Consider the following 23,770-nt stretch of genomic DNA (forward strand, 5'->3'; position numbering starts at 1 on the left):
CCCAACCCATTCCCCAGGTCCTAGTAGCCATATTAAACATATTATATAAGAGTGTATAGAATCAGACAATTAAGTTGCTGGGCTTTGTTTCTTAACACAATTAACTTAACTAGAGCTGCAATTAATATAATCTGGTATTTACTATTGGGAATTTGTAAAAATCAGCCTTGTAGCTTACTGCTTTTTCTTAGTAATGCAAAGGGCAGATAAATACTAGAAACTAAAAGATCAGTTTAATCACAGAATAAGGAATGATAAGAGTAATAAAATGTTTACACGGATTTTTTTTTTTTTAAAAAGATTGCAAGTTACTTGATCAAATTGATTTATTTTTCATGGTAGTTGAATTACAAATAAATTCACATTTATGCAATTGTTAACACAAGGATGCTTGAAACAGCAGTTAATTTTTTAATAACAATCTGGCAATAACTGAGCACTAGTAATCTTCATTACCTGGAGTTTTGTGCAGTAAATAAAGCATGTTCCCTGTCCTTAAGTCTATCAAAGGATTTTGCAATTTACATAAAGACAATTGTGGCTAAGCATCATGAATATTCCCTTTCATTTGTGTGAGCTTCAGGGATGACTGCTTAGCAAAGTGAATAATCTTTTTACATAAAGCCTGTGTAAAAATTGTTAAACAGAGCAATTATTAAACTGGTTAAATTGTTACAATTATTTAGAGCTGCTCGGGTCTACTACAAGTTTTAAAGTCATCACTGGGAAACAAACAGTAGGCGAACCTCTTTTTAAATAGAAAAAGAATGCATGGACTTTGTAAAGAATTTACCAAAAAAAATGTAAACAATTTTATGGGCTCCATGAACTTGGTAAACAATTGTTCTGCATTAACAATTCTAAAGAGTAGTGCTTTGCACAGCTTTATCAAATAGAAGTGGAGCTCAAAGATAGTAAAATATCTGTTCCAGCAACTTGTGCATATGAGCTGCAATACGTATAGATACCACTGTGTTTCAGGTATACTGTGTGGAATGCATGCTACAAAACAAACACTTGTTAAATGTCCCACACCGATTGCCCATTTGTCCTCTTAATAGGATATTTTAAAAATCCTTTATTTATAAAAACAGCTTGGAAAAAATACCTAACGCCAGTAGTCTTATGTTGCCAGTAGTTTTCTTTCCCCCCTTGAGTTTACAGAATACTATGTAGCTATGCTTTTTCTCAATAATGCAAAGGACAGGTAAATACTAAAAATATCAAGTTTAATCACAGCATAAGGAATGATAGAGTGAAAAAAATCCTACATAATAATAAAGACTATATCTAATAAGGTAGAAAGCCTGACTGAAATAATATTAGAATTTTGCCATGTAAGCGTCTTCTGATCCTGCTGAGGTCTAGCATGTTAAATGATATTCCGAAATGGAATGGCAGTTTGGTAGCTCATTGAAGTGGCAAGACGATTCTTATGGCCACTTTCAGTTCATAACTTAGCAGCTGTATTGTGTAACTGAGATTCCAATTAAGACTTCAAACACTGCCTACTGACTAATACAGTAGGTTACAATAATCTAATATGAAGATAGAATGTAGCTGCATCTTCTTAACTCAAAAGTGTACAGTTTGGTTGTTTCACTGAGCTACAATTTCAGATACTACTATTTTAGAAACTCACATTACTCTAATTTAGTATTACAGTATGTGAAGGATTAGATTCTCCTTACACCTTTTGGGAAGACTGAGTGGCATCATCTTCCCATCAAATAAGCTGTCCATCAAGAGATGGACACTATTTTCCAGACTAAGCTAGTAGTCAAAATAAGCTAGTGTTGTAATATATGCATTAAACTCTAGAATAATTGATAAAATGGAAAATAGAGGAAAAGTAGAGCTTATTATTGTTCTAAAGTTGAACACATGTACATACGCAATTTCGTATTTTGACCCTTCCAGGATGTGACCCGAAATAATTAGCACTTATTCTTTATTCCCATCTAATAGATAAAACATTGAAAATCAGTAAATTTAAAGGCAACAATGCTAATACATTTGGAAAGAGTTTAATTTCATTTTGAACTGATTTGAATAAAGTATAAATGTTATAAAGTACTCATTAATAACAAGCGAGCATATATCTAAATCTAATCTTAGCTAACAGACTGGTTTTTACAGAAAATCATAATACAGCTAGTCCTTAATTTGCAACAGTTCATTTAGTGACCGTTCAAAGTTACAACGGCACTGAGAAAAGTGACATGATCATTTTTCACACTTATAACCACTGCGGCATCTCCATGGTGACATGATTTACATTCGGATCCTTGACAACTGGTTCACAGTTATGACGGTTGCAATGTCCTGGAGCCATGTGACCCCTTTTGCAACCTTCTGACAAGCAAAGCAAAGTCAATGGAGGAAGCCAGGTTCACTTAACAACCGTGTTACTAATTTAACTACTGCAGTGATTCACTTAACAAGAAAAGTCACAAAATGGAGCAAAATTCACTTAACAAATTTCTCACTTAGCAACATAAATTCTGGCCTCAATTGTTGAGGACTACCTGTAATTAATTTATTGGGGGTTTTATGCCAGTTCAATACAGAGGGTCAGTGAGTGGCTTATATTCCTTTCTTTCAGTAATAACATTCAATAACATTCAAAACAATACCATGTAATTTGCATGTTCTGAAATGGTAATGCCATAAGAGAGAAAAATAGAGTTGCTACCTTGAAGCTTTAAAAAAAAAGTTTACGAGAATTAGATTTATTTTCTTTCTTATAGGCCCAGCAATTTTCTTTTCTATGATGGGTGGACAACTTTTGGCTCATCCTTTCAACCCATGCCAAAACTCAGTGGCAAAATGGTACAATTTTGGTATTTTCTCCAGGTTTGGAGGTTGTTTCAAGGATGAGATGAATGCAACGTGTCTCGAGAAATCTTCCCACGATCCTCCTTATCTTTAACAATCCCGCATGCTGCCAAAGGCCACCTCTCTTCCAACAATGTCCCCTTTTGGTTTGGTTATTTGCTGTGGATTTCAGTCTGGCCACCTACGCTGCAAGAAATGACTGTAGAACAGCAGGTTACCATGGGAATGCCTCTACTTCTTTCTGTTCCCTGATCTTGCTCCGCAAACCTCCCATCTGGTTCAAAATGTGGGTAATCTAATTCTTTTTTCTCTCCCATATGATAGTTTATAGGTTTGATAGCTTGTAGCAGAAAAGTGTGTAGAGAAAAGAAAAGTCAATTTACTTTGTTAAGCTTTGTTTCTGTGATTGCACTTAACAATCTCTCCCATTCTGCAAAGTTGATGCCCCGATTCTCCAACATCCTACCTTAAGCGGTCAAGAGTGATAAAGCCCTCCTGCCTGTAGTTAGAATTAAGTAGAATGGAGAATTTAGGAATCTGCTGTCAGTGCAAGGCATGACCCCAGTCTGTGACTTACGTATGACTGTCTTGTTTTCTGATGCAAAAAGTCTCAAAAAGGGATGGGGGTTGCATGAAATCCAAGTTCAATCCCAGCTGGCATTTCATCATCCGGAAGGCCCAGAACACAGAACACCCTAACAAAACTGATAATTGTTGCTGTTAAGAAGGGGCTGCTCGGCTTCTCCTGTCTCACAGGATTCTTCAAAGTCGCTGGCAGGCTCACATCCACTGTCTTCCTCCTCTCTGGGGCAGGGCAGGTTTTTATAATCCTTCATATGATAGGAAGGAGGAGAGAAAGAAAGAGAAAAAGAAATACAAACGTACTTCAGAATCTGAAATGTGTTATTTTGAAAACTCAATTAAAATTAATCCAAATGAATTTACTCTGGCCTTGAGGTCAATGTTACATTATTTATATATTTATCTACACGGAGTACCCAAGCTGTTTTTTTATAGCATTTTACCCTTCTTATTTTTATTTTACCGTGCACATATAAATGACACTGTTTGGATGTATATAGAGGGAACAGGGTTTAAAGCATAAGGTGTTTTGGAGGGCCATTTAATGACAACTTTTATGACAAAATGAAAAAAATGTGAAAACACAATCTTGGCTGAATCAGCTTCTTGTTTTTGAATTTTGTAAAATAAACCATTCACCTGTTCCTTAATGGCATCCAGCTGTTTCTGAATTAAGGTACAGATTTGACTGAAAGTTGGCCGTTGAGTGGGCTCCAATTTCCAGCATGCCATCATTATATTGTACCTGTATCGGACATGGGAGGTGGGAAAGGAAGAAAAATCTGTTTGATAATTTCAGAAGCAAATTGCATGATAATATGTGACAGCTAATTGAACAGTCACTGGCCTATAATTTTTGCATCTTTGATCTCCTTGGGCACTATTGTGCTATCCCATCTCTCCTTTGCCATGGTTCAGGCTCCATGACCCATCGGAGTTTTCCTTGAAAAATATTATGAATGAATGGGAAATTAGCAATTAGATTAGTGATGGGTATCATAAAGCTTCTATTCCAAACTTCCCATGTGTGCCCATTAAGTTCGATGAGCTGAATGTCTAAGTAGATCAGGGGTGGGTTCCTGCCAGTTCTAACCTCTTCTATAGAAGAGATTCCACAAATCTACAGTGCCATTTAGAACCGGTTCCAGCTCCCTCCCGCCGCCCGTCCACATATCATCAAGCTGAAGAGCGAGAAGAGGAATTCTGGGAGTTGAAGTCCACAAGTCTTAAAGCTGTCAAGTTTGAACACCCCTGGGTTTTTTTTTCTAAAGGGTTAGGGGTGCAAGGGTCTTGTAACTTGACAGCTTTAAGACTTGCTTGCTTCAAATGCCAGAGTTTTGAGCCAACATTTTGGTTGCTAAGCAAGAGCGTTGTTAAGTGAGTTTCACCACATTTTACAAGTTAGCCACGCCCACCCAGTCACATGGCCAGCAAGCCACTCCCACAAAGCAGGCCACACCTACAGAAGAGGTTCTAAAAATTTTTGAAACCCACCACTACAGTAGATGTACCATTGTGCTGCCAAAGACAACTAACCAAGATGGCTAGGAGTCTTTCCTCAGCATAAACATCAACCTTTCAAAACTGAGAGAAAGGAGGGAATCCCATATAATCAGCCCTGAATAGATCATTTTCAGATTCACAGGTTATGGACAAAATGAATGGAATTCAATTGTACACAAATGATGTCCATGACACCAGAAGAATCTGTAAATAGGTGGGCAGATTGACCGAGGAAACATCCTGAGCATTCTGAGAAATATCTGGAAAGATATCAAGATTCCCTCAGCTTTTTTTGAATAAATGAACGAGTGAATGAGTGAATGGTTTGGGTACCTGGAACTGCAGTACTTTTACTTACATATCATTTGGAGCAAAATCTGGCTTCCCCATATGATATCCTTGTTTCACAAGGCTATAAAACTTATTATTCACTTTCACGCCAGGATAGGGACTTCTTCCTATGAACACAAGAAAATGGATAATGCTTATATGGATAAGGACCCTGCAGTTTTAGAAGGCTCCCTATAGAACTAGCTAAAATGTCTTAGGAAGTAGTTTCCCCTTGGTCATTCTTGGCAGGCAGTTTGAGAGGAAAATCAGAGGAATCAGAGGTATGAAGACAATGGACAAACATTTTTCCGGCATGGGCTTTGCAGTGGTCATGGTTAGTGTTTGGAGATGAACGTTTCTGATTGTCCTAAGAGTAAAAAATATTTAATTTTTGGAGCAGGGTTTAAGGGATGAAATCTTGCCCATTAAAACCCACCGACAATGTGATATATCATCCTGATTTACGGTGTTAATTTGTTTAAATGAATGCTATAAAAGCCTTTCATTCCTTAACACTTTTCTCAACCCCTCACAAATGAAGTGTCTTCTGCTATTTGTCTGCAGCAAGCCAAGACTAAATTGAAATGATAGCACACATGTAGTCTAAAACTGTTCTGATATCTCTATATACAATGCAAGCATGTAAGTCTTGCCAAAAAAAAAAGCCAATTCAATCCTAGTCTGCATTAACAGAGGGATAGAATTAAGATCACTTGAAGTACCACTTTATAAAGTCTTAGTATGGTCACATTTGGAATATTGCATCCACTTTTGATCACCACAATATATTGTGTTTATATATTATGAGTCTATTTTGAAACTCTGGAAAGAGTGCAGAGAAAAGCAACAAAGATGATTAACAAGCTGAAGGCTAAAACATATAATAATAATAATAATAATAATAATAATAATAATAATAATAATAATAATAATAATAATAATAATAATAATAATAATAAATATTTATTTCTTAGCCGCACCCTCTCCCGAAGGACTCGGGGCGGCGTACAATAAAACATAGGAAATAAATATATAGACAAACATACATATAACAAAAACGTATACCAAGACATATACATATACAAATATACAAGGAGGAGGTGAGCTGATGAATAAAAACAATTAAAAACACAATGTTTAAAAACCCCTAAATAATTTAATACAATTAAAATACCCCAAATAAAAAACCCGTCAGGAGCGATATAGTTGGATTAAAGTTGAGCCAGGCCAGCTACTTGAAATAGGTGGGTCTTGAGCTTTACACGAAAGGAGCGGAGGTCAGAGGTATTCCTAATATCCGGGGGGAGGTCATTCCACAGGGCTGGGCCCGCCACAGAGAAGGCTCTACTCCTAGGCGCCGCCCCCCGGCACTGCCTGGTGGACGGCACCTGGAGGAGACCCTCTCTGTGCGAGCGGATTGGTCGCAGGGATGTATGGGGCAGAATACGATCCCGCAAGTAACTAGGTCCTGAGCCATGGAGCGCTTTGAAGATAGTTATCAAAACCTTGAAACGCACCCGATAGACCACAGGAAGCCAGTGCAGCTCGCGCAGGAACGGTGTCACATGGGAGTACCTAGTACTCCCCATAATTACCCGCGCGGCTGCGTTCTGGACCAACTGTAGCCTCCGGGTGCATTTCAAGGGAAGCCCCATGTAGAGAGCGTTACAGTAGTCCAAGCGAGACATCACCAGCGCATGAGTGACCGTGCGTAAGGCATCCCGGTCCAGTAGGGGGCGCAATTGGCGCACCAGGCGAACCTGGTGGAACGCCCCCCTTGCCACGGCTGTCACATGGTCATCCATGGACAGCCGGGCATCCAGGAGGACGCCCAAATTGCGCGCCCGCTCCACGGGGGCGAGTTGGATGCCCCCGATGGCCAATGATGGAATTAATTGGCTGAACCGGGGAGCTGGTACCCACAGCCACTCCGTCTTGGAGGGGTTGAGTTTGAGTCGGTTGCCATCCATCCAGACCCGTACGGCTTCCACACACCGGGACATCACTTCGACGGCCTCGTTGGGGTGGTTCGGGGTGGAAAAGTACAGCTGAGTATCATCAGCGTACAGATGATATCCCACCCCGAAACCACGGATGATCTCACCCAGCGGCTTCATATATGTGTTGAACAGGAGTGGCGAGAGGACCGACCCCTGTGGTACCCCACAAGTAAGGGGGCGTAGGGTCGACCTCTCCTCCCCTGCCAACAAACGCTGCGTCCGGCCAGAAAGGTAGGAGCCGAACCACCGCAAAACGGTGCCCCGGACCCCCAACCCCTCCAGCCGGCGCAGCAGGATACCATGGTCGATGGTATCAAAAGCCGCCGAGAGGTCTAATAGGACCAGGATAGAGGAGCAACCTCTATCTCTGGCCCTCCAGAGATCATCCACCAACGCGACCAAGGCCGTCTCTGTGCTGTGACCGGGGCGGAAGCCGGACTGGCGCGGGTCTAGATAATCATTTTCCTCCAGATGTCGTGGAAACTGGTAAGCCACCACACTCTCTACAACCTTCGCCAAAAAGGGAAGGTTGGAGACAGGACGATAATTGGCCAGCTCCAAAGGGTCCAGGGAAGGCTTCTTGAGCAAGGGTCTCACCACCGCCTCTTTCAAGGCGGCCGGGAGAGACCCCTCGCTCAACGAAGCGTTCACTAGGCCCAGGAGCCAGTCTCGTGTAACCTCCCAGGATGCCAGTACAAGCCAGGAGGGGCACGGGTCCAATAAACATGTGATGGGTCGCAGTCGTCTACGCATTCTGTCCAAATCCTCGATGGCAACCAAGACAAACTCCTCCCAGGTCGATTCCTCAAGATTCGCCACGGACGTCTCCATTGAACCACTGACAGGGACCCAATCCTTCCGGATTTGAGCGATTTTATCCTGCAGATATTTTCCAAATTCCTCTGCTCTGCCCTGTAAAGGGGCCTCCCGCGGCCTCTGAAACAAGAGGGAGCGGGACACCCGAAACAGGGCGGCAGGGCGGTTCTCTGCGGATGCAATGAGAGTGGCACAATATTGGCGTTTGGCCACTCTCAATGCCACAAGGTACGTCCTTAAATGGGCTCGTGCCTGTGTTCGATCAAATTCGGAACGGGAGGATCTCCAATGACTCTCTAGGCGTCTCTTGCGGCATTTCATCACCCTTAGCTCCTCGGTAAACCAAGGGGCCAGGGTGGATCGTTGCCGCCGGAGAGGCCCCAAAGGCGCCACCCGGTTCAAGGCCCCGGTAGTCGCATTATTCCACGCGACCACCAGGTCCTCTACCCGGGGGCGGGTCAGGGTTACAGGTGGTGGCCCAAGCTCTGTCTGGAACCTATCCGGTTCCATCAGGCGCCTGGGGCGGAACCATCTAATGCTTTCCGGTTCCGCCTCCCTGCAGCGGGAGGTAGCACCAGGGAAGTCAAGACGAAGGAGTGAGTGATCTGACCATGAGAGGGGAGTGATGGTTAAATCCCCTCCTCCCAGATCACTCAACCACTGGCCAGAGACAAAAACAAGGTCCAGGGTGTGACCTCCCTCGTGTGTCGGGCCCTGAATCAATTGAGTCAGGTCCATGGCTGTCATGGAAGCCATGAACTCCCGAACCCCCTCCGATGCTTCTCCCATCGATGGTAGGTTAAAATCCCCCATCACTAAAAGTTTGGGGGTCTCAACCGCCACCGATGCGATCAGCTCGAGGAGTTCAGGCAGGGCCGCTGATGTATAGCGAGGAGCCAGGTATACTATCAGCAGGCCCAACTGTCTCCCAGGACCCCATTTCACAACAAGGGATTCACATCCGGACGTCTGTGGCACAGTAGACTCCCTCGGCTCTAAATCCTCCCGAATAATTGCTGCCACCCCACCGCCCCTTCCCTGGGCCCTAGGCTGGTGAAATGCTCGGTAGCCTGGTGGGCACATTTCCACGAGGGGTAAACCTCCCTCGTGGCCCAACCAGGTCTCCGTTATTCCCGCGAGGTCCGGCTCCCCCTCCGCAATTAGGTCGTGAATGAGGGGGGCCTTATTAACAACGGACCTCGCATTGCATAACAACAGCCTCAGGCCCTGGGTCTGCAACTCCTGACCACCTAGAACGCGGGGGTTGGTACAAGCGATCGGGTTTAACCAGCACCCACGGTCTCCCAACCGACTACGAGTTCTTCTGTCCTCGCATCTGCCCCTCCCTACGACCATTGGAATCAAAGAGCCCTGTATAGGAACGATATCCTCCCCCTCCTCCTCCCTTCCACTCCTTCCGCTCGCGACCACACCTAGTGACCTGGCTCTGTCATCGCTCCTGACCTCCTCCCACCCCCCAACCCCAGAATCCCTACAAATTCTTAAAAAATATCTTACTAAAAAACCCCTTAATTTACGCTTCCTCCACCTCTCAGGGTTAATAAACCCGTCCTCAAGGTGGGCCCTTGAAAGGGCTGGAGGCCAAACCTGCGAGAAAGGGGATTCCCGCAGCCGCAGTAATTCCGGCTTCGTGTACATAAAAATGGAATCATGGGGGTAAAATTAATTGGTAACAGGTGCTGGAGATGTAAATGTATCATAAAATCATTGTTTGTCGAGGAAGTTTTCCTTACCCAAGATGAAGAATAGTTGTAGAAATCGGGTATTTCTATTTAATGAAAAGAAGGACTAGGGGTAGCGTGATAGCAGTGTCCCAATTTTGAGGAACTGACACAAAGAAGAAAGGGCCAACCTATTCTCCAAAGCACCTGAAGGTAGGACAAGAAGCAATGGATGGAAACTAATCAAGGAGAGAACCAGCCTAGAACAAAGGAGAAATTTCTTGACAGTAAGAACAATTAACCACTGGAACGGCTTGCCTCCAGAAGCTGTGGATGCTCCATCATTGGAGGTTTTTAAGAAGAAATTGGACAGCTATTTGTTCAGAATGGCACAGGGTCTCCTGCTTGTGCAGGTGGTTGGACTAGAAAACCTCCAAGGTCTGTTCCAACTCTATTATTCTGTTATTCATATTTTTGCATCATGATGTGGATGCACAGTCATGAATCCCAAAGCTGCATTTTTGACAAAGTCTTTCCGCATAGAAAAGGCAGGCTTAAACAGGCAAGCATAAACAAAGAAACAAATTTAGAAATGTTCTTCTCTTACCTAGGGAGAATATCTCCCAGAGAAGGATGCCGTAAGACCACACGTCACTCTGTACTGTGTAGACACATTCAAAGATGCTCTCCGGTGCCATCCATTTCACTGGGAGGCGAGCCTGGAATGATATGGTCTAAACTCAGGAGGAAGCCCTTAGCATTCTCACCTGGACTTTTCAGAAGTTAAACATTAGAGCACGTTCTTTGCACACAGATGATCTGTGCGTCCAGGTATACCTCAGAGGGATGCTTAGATAGTTGCTATCAATCAATAGAGATATTTCAGAGCCAGGTGAAACTACAGCTTGATTCAGCTTCATCGGATGTAAAGGTATAGATTCATTCCAGTTACTTACATTGCCCTTCACAACATAATTGCTGTCATTCACAATATCTCTAGCCAGGCCGAAGTCACAGATCTTGGCCACTAGTCCATCAGCCACTAGCACATTCCGTGCTGCCAAATCCCGATGAATGCACTGGATTCAAGAATGAGAGAAAAAAAGGAGGGAAAGAGGCAAATTGATTTTCTTCTCATTTTATTTATTTAGTTTTATCTTTAAAAATAAAATAAAATAACTCAACTAATATTCCTTCCTTCTCCCATTTTCCTCACATCAACCACCCAGAGAGGTGAGTTGGGCAAAGAGAGAGAATGATTGGCCCAGGATCACTCAGGCAGCTTTCGTGCCTAAGTTAGAACAGGAAACTCATAGGCTTTTTGTTTCAATTTATTGATCCTATAATTTGATTAGCAGCAAGGCAGATTTACTCCAGTTTTGGCCAGTGCAAGGGCAGTCAAAAGTCTTCAACATGGTATTTACAAATGGTTTTATATGGTCTAGACTCTAGGCCAATGGAATTAATACAATCTAGAGTAATGGGGAATGGAGGAACTTGATTATGGTCTTGAATGTCTCCTCCAAGCTATAGTAATCCATTGCCTATAATAATGAAAAAAAAAGTGCCACTTAGGACACCTTGTGCAAAATAAATCTACTTACTGATGCCAATATATCTACAAAAGATTGAATCATATGTGGATATGTTTGGCTAATTCAACTATTTGAGTTAACTATTGCAGAGTTATTTTTCTGAACTCTTCCATTGTCTTTTTTGCTTGATATGGAGGTGGACATTAAAAAAACCAAATAATACAAATACACTTGGTTGTTCTTTCCTTTCTTATAAGTGTTACTTTGCAGGTTTTCCTATCTCAGTGCATCCATTATTTAAAAGTTGACAGAGCTATTAGGGTACCACACAGGCAGTGTCCCCAGCCACACAACACCTGTACAAACTCTGTATAGGAAGAGAGGGGAAAGACCTATTATTTTATAGAATCTGTGTCTTAACCACTAGATTTGCTGTTGAATATAATGTACAACGTCTGCTATAATAAAGAACCAGAGAGAGTGCATTTTAAGACAGGGTCAAAATCATCAACTGTCACTTTCAGTTGCTATCATTGGAAAGGATGGAGGTTGCTACAGCTAATGTTTATGTCAGATTACTCCTTGCTTCCCACAACAGCTAAGCAAACACATATTCAAATGGATGCTCAAAGCTTATCTGTTAAATGCGTAACCATATAAATGTTTTCAACTGATCAATCGATCACTCACTCACTCACTCACTCACTCACTCACTCAATCAATCAACATGCTTCTTCTTTTTATGCTGGTTAGAAAAGAGAGAACACAGTGTTCATATTATCTTTAACAGGACTATATATTCACTCTCACACAGACGCTATTGTTCTCAAAAGCCACACAGAGTTGTGTGTGATTAAGACACAATCCAAAAGAATACTCCCAAGTTGTATACTCTTTAAGAACACATTCTTAAATTATACGTGGATCACCTCAGGAATCACAGCACTATGAACAGGTAGGGTTGTACAGGTAGTCCTCAACTTACGATCACAATTGAGCTGAGAATTTATATTGCTTAGTCAGTTTTGCCTCATTTTATTACTTTTCTTGCCACATTGGTCAGGTGAATCACTGCAGTTGTTAAATTAGTAACATGGTTATTAAGTGAATCTGGCTACCCCATTGACTTCATTTGTCAGAAGGTTGCAAAATATGATGGCTTGACACTGGGACACTGCAACTGTCATAAATATGAACCAATTGTCAAGCATCTGAATGTAAGTCACGTGACTATGGGGATGCTGCAAAAGTCATAAGTGTGAAAAATGGTCATAAGTGTGAAAAATGGTCATAAGTCACTTTTTTTCAGTGCCGCTGTAACTTTGGACGGTCACTAAACAAACTGTTGTAAGTTGAGGACTACCTTTATATTATTCTGTGCAATAACAAAAAATTCCTTCCTGGTGGGCAGATAATACAGGAAATCAAGCTTGGGCCTGAACTTTTTTTAGGATGGCGATGATTATATACATTGTCAGGAGAATGTCCTCACATTTTTTGAAGCCAAGAAAGTCATTCCCTGGGCAACTTGGTTGGAAAACTGCAGCAAATCAAAGAGATCAAGAGAACGTAGGTCTTCTTTTCCTTCAGTTGATACCAAATTTGTTCCTGGATTGGGAGAAAGTTCACAGAGGTCATTGAAGGTATACCTTTTTCTTTTTAATATCCAAAGTTTTTTTTATTTTTTAATACAAATTTACACAAAATGTTTACTTTTATATCCTCTCATTTACATAATCCATTTTACATTATACCTTGCTTTTCACTTTCAGCCAAGTTATTTTCTTCCATTATTTTCCCTTTTTTAATACTTATTTTTTCTTAATACATAAGCAATATCTTCAGTTGCCCCTTCAACAATTACACCAAATTATCATTTCATATTTCTCTATTGGTCTATTTTACTATAAACAATATATCTCTAATTAAGTTTTAACATAGAGAGCACTTCTTTCAATTTTTTCTACAATTAACAATATACTACAATTTTTTTTATTAGTTACATAGCAATAATAATCATACTACTATTCCCTTTAATCTACTAATACAACTCTTTTTCCCTTTCTTCCTCTTTTATCCATTTTCTCTTGGGCTCTCACAAATTCCACTTTTAATCAATTTTCTTCTTCTCCCCTTTTCTCCTAACTTCTTCTTCTTCTTTTTCCTGATTTTATGGTTATAGTATCTTTTCTACTGAAGGTATGCCTTTGAAGGATAGGTAACGATAGCCACAAAGAGGACCATGAAGGCCAGTTAGCAGTAAGCCATTAAGATAAGAAGGGTCAAAAAGTATAATCCTCAAGTGAAGTGAACTCTCTGAATCTGAAATCACCCATGATAACAAAGGCCTCTCTATCTAGAGACTAAATATAAGTAACTCCCAAGAAACTAATGGAATTAATTTTTGGTAGCCATTTCCAAGAATGAACTGGAAATTGCTGAGCAGAAGGAGATTTAATGGTTCTGTTCTCTTTGCTCATCTATAATTGCTCTCTTTATATATTGGTTTTGCTTATCTATGGACTTTACATATAAAGAACTGCTTTATGAGGGGGTATTTGGTGCTCCCTGAGCTTGCTAGCACTGATGATGCTACCTAGTTTGGGTAATGAAATATCTGTAAGAAAGCCCAGTGAGAGCCCCAGAGACCCTCATTTCAACTCTGCCCTACAAATGTTCTCCTTCATTGGAGCTGATTTATATTTGGAAAGGATTCGTGACCAGAAAATATACACACCCAAGCAGCTTTAATTGTGAAATTCACCTTAAAGCATGATGATTAAAGAATATAAATAACAAAGGTGCAAGGGGTAAAGATGCAATTCATGGACAATTATTTGCATGCCAAATGACTTCCAGCTGAAAAGGGTAAGGTTATAACCTGCTCCAAAAATAATTTGAAAAAGGTGCTTTCAATTTTGTGTGTGGGGGCTTTCATTAAAGCAACTTGTCATTTTTTCAAAAATGTTTTCTGCATAAGTTTGGGGGAAAAAAAGTTGCAGTCCCTTTAAGAAAACCTCTCATTAAAGTTAATGCAGCATGAAACAAGCTGATCCTGTAAGAAACTTGAGGAACAAAGCCAAGACTGACTGATTGATGTAATCTATTAAATATTACAAAATAAAAATAAAAGGGAAGTAATAAAATACCCCACACTCCCTCCGCCATCATATAGAAGGATCATGTCCAGATCTGGATTTTCTGACAGGGGTATGAGAGGAATGATCCGATACATACCCTGTGCACATTGAATGAGACATGTCTCATGTCTGCAATTGAGGAATTTAAGTATAGCTGTATGAAGAACATTACAACAAAGAGCAAGCTTTATCTATGGCACTATAACTTTAACATCTATATCTGCTGTATTATTGTTATGTGTAGTAGGCATTACTGGGAATATGTAAGGATTGCAATTATAGGAAGTAGCTATGTCCCAGTCACCCCAGAGATGAAATGTTCCCTTTTTCCTGGATCACACTGAGTTGGCTGGCTTGAAAACTTTCCAGAAGTAAATCATTCAGAATAGGAGCCTGTTTTTAGTATTCCAAACAGAGAACAGCCAAACTGGCATGGTTTGGAAGACAAATGTAATGCTTTAGAGTTCTCCAGATGGCACACATTTATCCAGTCCTTGCCATTCCACTAATAAGCATCCATGGCCAAAGACCACAATGAATGAGCCACCAGCAGGAGTGGCTCTATAAAAATTTTCTGCTGTGAGGGAACGTTGCTTATAAGGCAAAAGAAAAAAAGAAGAAGGAGGGGAAGGAGAATCTAGATGCACAGACCTATGGTATTTACAGTTTAGATGAGGGGTGTCAAACTTGATTATACTGAGGGCTGCATCAGGGTTGTGTTTGACCTTGATGGATGGAGTGGGCATGGCCAGGTGGTTGTGGCCAGCTCCGCAGTCGGGGTGTCTATGGCAGCCTGAGCACTCTGCCACTGAAATTGGGCTTGCTCGAGCTCCATTTTCACTGGCAGAGGGTTGCAGGAGGCCCTGGCAGCCAAAAATGGAGCTCGGGAGCCAGTTTTTGCTGGCAGAAGCACCGCAGGCCAGTCCTTCGCTGTTTCCAGGGCAGCCCCGTGGGCCAGATCTAAGTAGCCTTGAGTTTGACACCCCTGGTTTAGATAGATGCTAATTTATAAAATATTTGCAGGAAGGATCAATGAGGGAGAATGAGTAACTAAAACTTAGTTCAATTGATACATGATTAAACAACAACAAAAGGTTGGAAAATAATATATTGTGAAAGTAAGGAAAGAAACAGAAAGACTAAAAAAAGGAATGGAAAGTTGGATAGACAAACTGAAGGATATTCTTTAAAAAGATCCCTTGCAAGAGAGACACCCCACACAGAAACTGAACTATTAAGATACAGTGTCCAGATAACAATGAAGTGGTGAGTGCCAGAACAGCAAATAAACATGTTTCTGGCTGTCTAACTCCCACAATCTTGATACTAATTCAAAAAAGGGGGTAGCATAGTGGGGCATAATTATCACCCTTGCATCAAGTTTGTCTTCCTCTAAAGGCAACCCCCTGCAAACTCCATAGTATAGTGTTGTGGCCTAGCAGGAGCCGTTGGAGCTGCCACCAGGCTCCGACAGCGAGGGTCCCTATGAGTCGGCGCTGGAGGATGTGGAGGACCCTGGACAGAGTTCCGACTCTGAGCAGGGCACAGAGAGACTGGTTGGCCACCAGGAGGTGCCTGAGCCTTGGACCAGTGGGGAGGAGACAAGGGAGTGTGATCCGGACATCAGCAGTGAGTTGTTTCTGGATGCCCGGCACCGGAGAGCTAATAGGCGCAGTTGCGCAGTTACAGGAGGTAATTACATTCGGCTAGTGGTAATTAGGCTCCTCTCCAGACTATAAAAGGACTGCTTGTGCACACGCCCCTTTTGCAGAAGTCAACGCATTAACTAATGTTGGAGAACAGCATTGTGAGCTTGGCATTGCTGCCAAGGCTTATCTGTGTTGGATTGCTGCTCAGGCTTGTCTGTGCCGGTTTGCTGCCAAGGACCTGTCTGTCTGTTAATAAATTCTGTAAAGTATCTTTGGCTCGGAGTGTGTTGGTGTGGGACGAAGGGGGGTCAGAACAATATGCTGTTTTTAGTCTACAGAGTTCCCACTTGACTCATCTAAGACCAAGTTCTCCAGAAGAATTTGAATTAGGGAAGGATAAGATAAGTCTGTCCTATGTCAAATGATTCAGCTGAGTTTGGACTTGTCTGAAATGGTGTAGGGTTTACTGCTGAGCAGGGGGTTAGACTAGAAGACTTCCAAGGTCCCTTTCAACTCTGTTATTATCTTATTCTGGTCAAATCAGAGCAGAGCCCTAATTTATCAGATCTTGTGCAGAAGTGAACTAATATTACTAAATTTGTAATAAAATTAGTGTTTAACTTAATCACTTATTTCCAGATTTAAAATATATGTATTTTTATACAGTATAAACGACATATCCTTATGTTTTACAAACAGCTATTTGGAATCAGATTATATTTTTAGTTCAGCTAATAAGTCGTGAGATGGTTAAGATTTAAACTAGGAAGTTTTGTGCCCCAGTTCCAAAAATGAGGTGCCTGGTCACTGAGACAGGCATGATATGAACCTGTTTAATCTAGTAGATACACACTTTTTCCTGGATTATATCTAATGTTTTGTTGTTCCATGCTGAATAAAATAATACATTTTATAAAATAATTAGAGCTGAAAATGAGCAGACAAACAGAAGTGTGTCAAAAGCAGCCAGAAGACTGTGGAAAGATCAGCGGATAGGCAGGAGGAAAGATTGGTAGCATCAATAGGAAAATACTGGAAAAGCTTGGGGACAGAGGGCAGCAGTAATGAGAAGACAATGGGTAGGATTGGGAATGGTGGTGTTCGCGTCGGAACTTCTTGTTGGCTGATTACACCCTGGAGCAGAATCAACTCTCAGCCAGTTAAGCCTACCTTACATAGCCATTATGAAGATAAGGCCAGGTTGCACTGAGTTCTTCAAAGAGACAAATGCATAGTAATAAGCAGACAGAAATTTAGCCAAAATATTAGTAATGATGTTAAATTTCTACAACAAACATTTTGCTGTGTTTGTCCATTTCTCTTAGCAGTGATCTTTGAGCATTACCTTGTGGTGGCATAGGTACTGATGCTATGACCGATTTCATTTCCAAATAACTGTCAACACTTTGGCATCCAAATCCACTATCACTGAATTAAAGAGATCAAAAGAGGGGGAAAAACATTAATAATTTCTATCAGCTTTAAGAGCAGATCTGCCCTGCCAAATAGTTAATAAGCTTTGATTTAATTCTAGAAGTCCTACTGAGAAACTGAACAGACCTCGTTCACACACAGGGACAAACAAGAGTTTCTCCCTCTTCACTGCTGTAAGTAAAGGAATATTTCAGAATTGTACATAGTCAGGTTTCTGCTAAACTTTCTCTGTGTTTCTTCGCTTAAAATGTTGGGGAACTGAATAAGAGATTTCATCAATTATGGTTGGAATGATCTCCAACATTTTTTTAAAAAAAGGATATTTGGGTTTTACATGTGGGCCTAGAACTTCAGATTACCCATCTGTCTTAAAATAGAAATTGGAGTCTCTACTGGAGATTGCAATAGAATAATTGCTTACTATTTCAATTAATTAAATGTATATGCCATCCATCTCACTCTCCAAAATCATTCGGGGCAACATTTTGCACACTTAATAAATATGTTGTGATTCAATGCCAGTGTATTAACAAACTCTTAACACAGTTTTACATCTCATACCACTGATGACTAACTTATTACCTTCTTTGGACATACTTTTTTCCAAGGTAGATATTTTTGTAATCAGCCATCAAGCTATCAAGAGTGCATTCCAAGGTTAAACCCTCGATTATGAGATGCTCAGCTTTTTCTCTCAGGAAATTCAGCAAGTCTCCAAAGGGACAATACTCAGTAATTACAAGGACAGGGCCTAGAAAACAGAAAAGGAACATCACTTGAAAGTACAATCATTTTTCTGCCACATAACAGCATTGATCAGTGAAGTGCAGTATTGAAAGAATCACAAAGTTAGAATGACCTATGGGCCATCTAATTCTACTCTTTATCTAGGATTCACCATACCAGGGGTGCCAAACTTGCAGTCCGCAGGCTGGTTGCGTTATATGCTGGCCTCGCCCCTGCCTGGTTTAGCGAAGGGGAAAAGAATCTTGATACGTCATGCGAGGTCGCAAGTTTAACACCCCAGCACAAGACCATATTTTTCAACCTTAACAACTTCAAGATGTGAAAGTGGAATTATTTTTTAATCTGTTTTATTCCTTCAGATCAGACAGCTCTGAAGAAGGATATAAAAATCAATAATCTCTCAAGCTGAGCTCAATTTCCAGTATGCTACATGTTTTAAGTTCCGGAATTAAACCATTGGTGGCTTTTATAGTTTGATGGGTATCTGATATTTTCAAACAAATATTTATTCAAGTAGTAGCTGTCATCTTCACTTTGAAATCTATGATTCAACCAATGATAGAAAAGAAAGGAAACAATATTTCTGTGAACCAGAAAAGAAATGATGAGAAGGATAATTACCTCCATGGGTACATGCTCCTAGAAGATTGACAATATTTTCATGGTGACCCAGATGGCTCATGATTTTCAGCTCAGACATAAGAGCTTCTTGCTCATCTGTATGTGCAGTTGCTGAAATCCAACATGAGAACAATTAATTTGAAGTCAAAATATGGGAGCAGGGTATAGGAAACAGACATGACGCCTGAAATGAAAACACCAGATGATGGAAAGGCTTGAACCATTTAGAATAATTGAATGGAGCTTGTTCAAAACCTTATTCAATGTAGAAGCCCACTTCTGCAACAGTCACGGTTGGGAAAGAGTGACTGTGGGCATCCACATACATTACATCAGGGATGGGACTTCCGGCGGATGCCACCAGGGCAAAGGACGCTCCCTTTAGAGCGTCCGATCTACAGCTGATTGTTTCGCCGATTCCCAGGGGCGAAAATCCTCTGCTTCGAGCAAAGAGGCGGAGGAGAGCTTTTTCGGGCTGGGTTGAGCCCGTTTGGACCCTCCAGGAAGGAGGTAGAAGCGGTGCTCCCCAGGTAGCCCGAGAGGAAGCTCCAACAGCTGGATCCCCCTGCTTTGCAGGGCAAGCTCTGGAAGGCACGTCTCCGTCTACATTGTTGATTGGTGTTGAATTGTAATGGACAGACTGAGACTGAAGCGGTGGCTGCAAGTATTTTTGGTTTTTTTTTCTGCTTTCTCTTATTATTCTACAGCTTTATAACAAAGACTTTCACTCTAGGGGAAAAAAAACGGAGAACTTTTCCCTTTTAAAATGGCTACTTTTCTTTTTCTGCTTGTTCTCCTTAATTGACTCTTACTGAAACCTTATACAACAGTGCCATCTGGTGGTTGGAATTGAAAAGAAAAGAGGATTTTCCTCTTGTTTTTTTTTTTTTTGACTTGCTTGGCGCATTGGCAAGTTATGGCAGTACAGAGAGGTACCAAGCCTAAGGGCACCTCCTCTCCTTTACAACAATCTCAGCTGTCCTTGTTGGCACAACCTCAATCTCAATCCCAAAATCCACCACTTGCAGCAATTACCAATAAAGAAATATTGGATACTCTGAACATTAAGTTTGGTAATATGGAGAAAAATATGTTGGATTTGAAACAACAAATGAGAAGCCAACAGGACCAAATGGATCAAATGAACCAAACTATGGAAGAGATGAGGGATCAGGCAGCTCGGGCTAATCAAGACATTAGAAATGATGTTGTTTCTGCCCTTTCTGGACTGATTGTAAATTTGGAATTCCTGGATGATGTGGTTAAAGAGACTCAGAAGGATGTTGGAAAATTGGAATACCGGGCAGACAAGTTGGAAGAGAGGGCGGATAGAATTGAGCTTGAGCAGTTGCTATTCCAGTACAAGCAGTTAGAGGCTGTTTTGCGAGTAAGGGGTTTGCCAGAGGATATAGACAGCGGGAAAGGAGAAGATTTGAGGGTGATTTGCGTGGAGGCTTTTGCCCCCCTTCTACAAGTAGATCCAAAAGAGATTCTCCAACAGATTGAGAAAGCCTACAGAGTTAACTCCTGGTATGCAAGACAGCGAAATTTGCCAAGAGATGTGGTGGTTCATCTGGAAAGGAGATACCTGCGTAATGAGATTGTACAGGCTGCATATCATCAGAGATGTACTGTGCGAGATCAGGAGGTGAAAGTTTTGAAAGAAATACCATTGAAAATGCTTAGGCTGCGCAAAGAGTTTAAATTTTTGATGGATGAATTGAAGAAACGTAACCTGCAATTTAGATGGGAATTGCCAATTGGCGTTACTTTGATTTACTCTGGGAAAAGATATCGATTGGATTCTACTCAGAAGGCTAGAGACTTTTATTCCAAGGTTCTGAATGCTGGTGAGCTAGGATTGGAATCGGAAAAGATCCAGCCTGTTCAGCAGGAGTCAATAGAGATAGCAGCCTCGGCACTTGCGTCAGTTGATAAACAGCTTGTGGAGAGACTGGAAGAAGCAGTAGGCTTGGGATTGGAATTTAAAGAACAGAGAATTACCAGAGCAACGGCAAAGAAAATGGAGAAGACTATACAGCAAACTTCGAGTATCTCTGTTGATGTACCTACACAATCAGAAGCCGTGGGAGGAGCAAGGCCTAAGAGATCTCCTACTGATATGAAGGCTATGCTTCAGAAGCTTCAAACTAAGCTTGACGATGGTCAGGCCGCTGACCTGGAATGTTAATGGACTTAATTCCCCACAAAAAAGAAGAAAGGTTTTCTATTATTTGAAACAGCATAAAAATGATGTAATTTGCCTTCAGGAGACGCATATTAAGTCTAGTGATCAAAATTTTTTGGACAATTGGAAATTGGGACAATGTTTTGTAGCCTCAGCTCCTGAAAAAAAGAATGGTTTGGTGCTGTATGTTAATAAAAGCTTGTCAGCTAATTTATTGGAAGCAGATCTGCAAGGGAGATATATTTTAGTGGAACTTATGCTATTGGATCAGAAAATATTACTTGTTGGGATTTATGCCCCTAATCAACAGCAGATGAAATACTTTAAGGATTTGCAGAGGAGAATATCGGACTTGGACTACAAATCATTTGTTTTTATGGGGGATTGGAATGGGGTTATAGACACACAGATGGATAGATCTGGAGCTTCAACCTCAACTTGTAGAGGGCGGTTGCCTTCAGCTTTTTTTGATCTGAAGGATGAATTGGAATTAATGGATGTCTGGAGGCTCCGCTATGAGAAGGAAAGAGACTATACGTTTTTCTCGGACAGACATCAGTCTTTTTCTAGAATTGATTTTATGTTAATATTAAACGATTTGCTTTCTAGGATTAAAGAGGTTAAGATTTTTCCGAGAACTATTTCAGACCACAGCCCGGTGATGATGGAGATACAGGACTTGATGACTCAACGAAGATCTTGGAGGCTTAATGAGGGATTATTTAAATATGATGTGAATGTGTTGGAGTGTAAGAAACAATTGAAAGAATTTTTTTGTGCTTAACATGGATAAAGGCACCTCAACAGAGATGGTTTGGGACGTTAGTAAGGCTTATATGAGGGGCATATTGATCTATTTGAATAATAAGATTAAAAGGGATAGAGAAGCTAAATTGAAAGAATTGGAGAAGGAGATTAAGATTAAAGAGAAACTGCTGATATCAAGCCCTCAAGATAGGCCAATTTATACTACTATTAAATTGTTGAAAGGGCAGCTGAACATGTTAGTGGCAGAACGGACTGCAATACAGTTGAGATACCTTAAGCATAATACAGTCTGTAATGCCAATAAGCCTGGGAGGTGGCTAGCTTATCATCTACGGAAAAGGAGAACTCAAAATATCATAGATAAGGTTGAGGATAAGGGTAAAATGGTTTATCTACAAAAAGATATTCAGAGGGTGTTCGTAGATTTTTATTCTAAGTTATATGCTAAGGATAAGATTACATTATCTGGTATAGTTAATTATTTAGCTCCTCAATTTTTTCTATTGGGCATAGTACCTGACTGCACTGTTGCTGAAACTAAATTAATATTGTATATGATTACAGCAGCTAGACTGCTGATAGCACAATATTGGAAGAAAGCAGAATTATGCTCTATAGAAGAATGGATACTTAAGGTAGCAAATCTTGCCGAAATGGATAAAATTTCTGTATACCTAAAAGATCACTCTTACGATAAGTATACTATAGATTGGTATCCCTGGATTGATTTTGTAAAATTAAGGTACGGTTCAAAGGAAGTGTCTATGGGATTTGGTTGAGAAATGCTTCATAAATATGTAGTAATGGTTTTGGAAAGGAGGTTATGATGGTTTTTCTCCTTTTTTGTCTTTTTTGTATTATCTTGTTCTTATTCTGATATATGCATATTATTATTGGGATATTTGTTTTTCAGATTTGCTGGTAACTATGCTTCTGACTCTATCTGGGAAGTCAGGGGTTGGGTTAGGGAGGGTTAGGGTGGGGAAATGGAGGGGTAAGTGGGGGGAGGGGGAGGGGAGGGAGAAAATGTTACTCCTAATAAGATAACTTGTATATGTCTGTTACATAAATAAAAAAAAAGGGATGCATACTTCCCAAATACTCTTCTGTGGCTGAGTCACTGAAGTGGGTGGATCAAACAATGGATGAAAAATGAGATTCCCACGGTGGAGGAATGGATTGTGAAAATGTCAGAAATGGCAAGACTGATCAGCTCACTCAGAGAAAAAAATAACAAAAATGTTTTTTTTCTTGAAAGACTGAAAACCTTAAGCATTTGCTGAAAGAGGAAAAATTAATGGATGATTTATGGATTTGAAGATTAGTAAGGTGTGGACTAAAAAAAAGGGGGGGGTTGTAAAATATTTAAGGTAATAAGAATGTAATTATCTGTTGAAAAGGAGGTCAAAGTGACATATATATTTTTAGGAAAAAGAAAGCTTTAGTTAACACTCACATAAGACAAATCAAAATAGAAAAACAGAAAACTGCATGAAAAAAGAGAAAGAAAACTTATTGCACTTTTCTTTTATTCATGCACTTTTTCTTCTTTTGATTTGTCTTTTAATGCCGCAGCCCCCAACCTTTTGGGCACAAGGGATTGGTTCAGAGGTGAAAGGCTCTGAAATCTGCTACCTGTTTGCTTTGCTACTGGTTTGCTTCATGTGCGCATGTGTGCTTCATGCACATGCACACTGCATGCACTGCCATGCAACGCTGAAAATAGAGGATTAAGAAACCTGAGTCTGCAAAGGTAAGGAGAACAGCAAGAGGGGGGAAACAGCTGTGACGCATGATTTAGATTTGCTAGAAAGCGGGATTTCCTGTTTTCTAGATAATATAAATTGTGCGGCACAGCTGATCATCAGAACTACTGGTTCGGGCAAACCGTTAGCATTTTTTACTACCAGTTTGGGCGAACCAGTAGCATTTTTTAC

The 23,770-nt window shown here is 40.8% G+C and overlaps 1 protein-coding gene across 3 annotated transcripts in view; it reads right to left on the reverse strand.

Moving 5' to 3' along the window:
* Window positions 1–296: 296 nt before the first annotated feature.
* CSF1R (colony stimulating factor 1 receptor) overlaps window positions 297–23,770 on the reverse strand; it is a 56,945-nt gene continuing 33,471 nt past the window's right edge. For 2 of the 3 annotated variants that reach the window (XM_081935064.1, XM_081935066.1), the window contains exons 13-21: window positions 18,878–18,988; window positions 18,092–18,260; window positions 17,421–17,503; window positions 12,779–12,894; window positions 10,708–10,830; window positions 10,359–10,470; window positions 5,282–5,381; window positions 4,060–4,165; window positions 297–3,668 (exon numbers count right to left, since the gene is read on the reverse strand). In XM_081935064.1, coding sequence (XP_081791190.1) covers window positions 3,534–3,668; window positions 4,060–4,165; window positions 5,282–5,381; window positions 10,359–10,470; window positions 10,708–10,830; window positions 12,779–12,894; window positions 17,421–17,503; window positions 18,092–18,260; window positions 18,878–18,988 — 1,055 coding nt within the window. In that variant the 3' untranslated portion in view covers window positions 297–3,533. The remainder of the gene's footprint in view (window positions 3,669–4,059; window positions 4,166–5,281; window positions 5,382–10,358; window positions 10,471–10,707; window positions 10,831–12,778; window positions 12,895–17,420; window positions 17,504–18,091; window positions 18,261–18,877; window positions 18,989–23,770) is intronic. The other variant, XM_081935065.1, reaches the window with a different exon arrangement.

Source organism: Natrix helvetica, assembly GCF_964273705.1.
Source record: "Natrix helvetica genome assembly, chromosome: 1".
NCBI lineage: Eukaryota > Metazoa > Chordata > Lepidosauria > Squamata > Natricidae > Natrix > Natrix helvetica.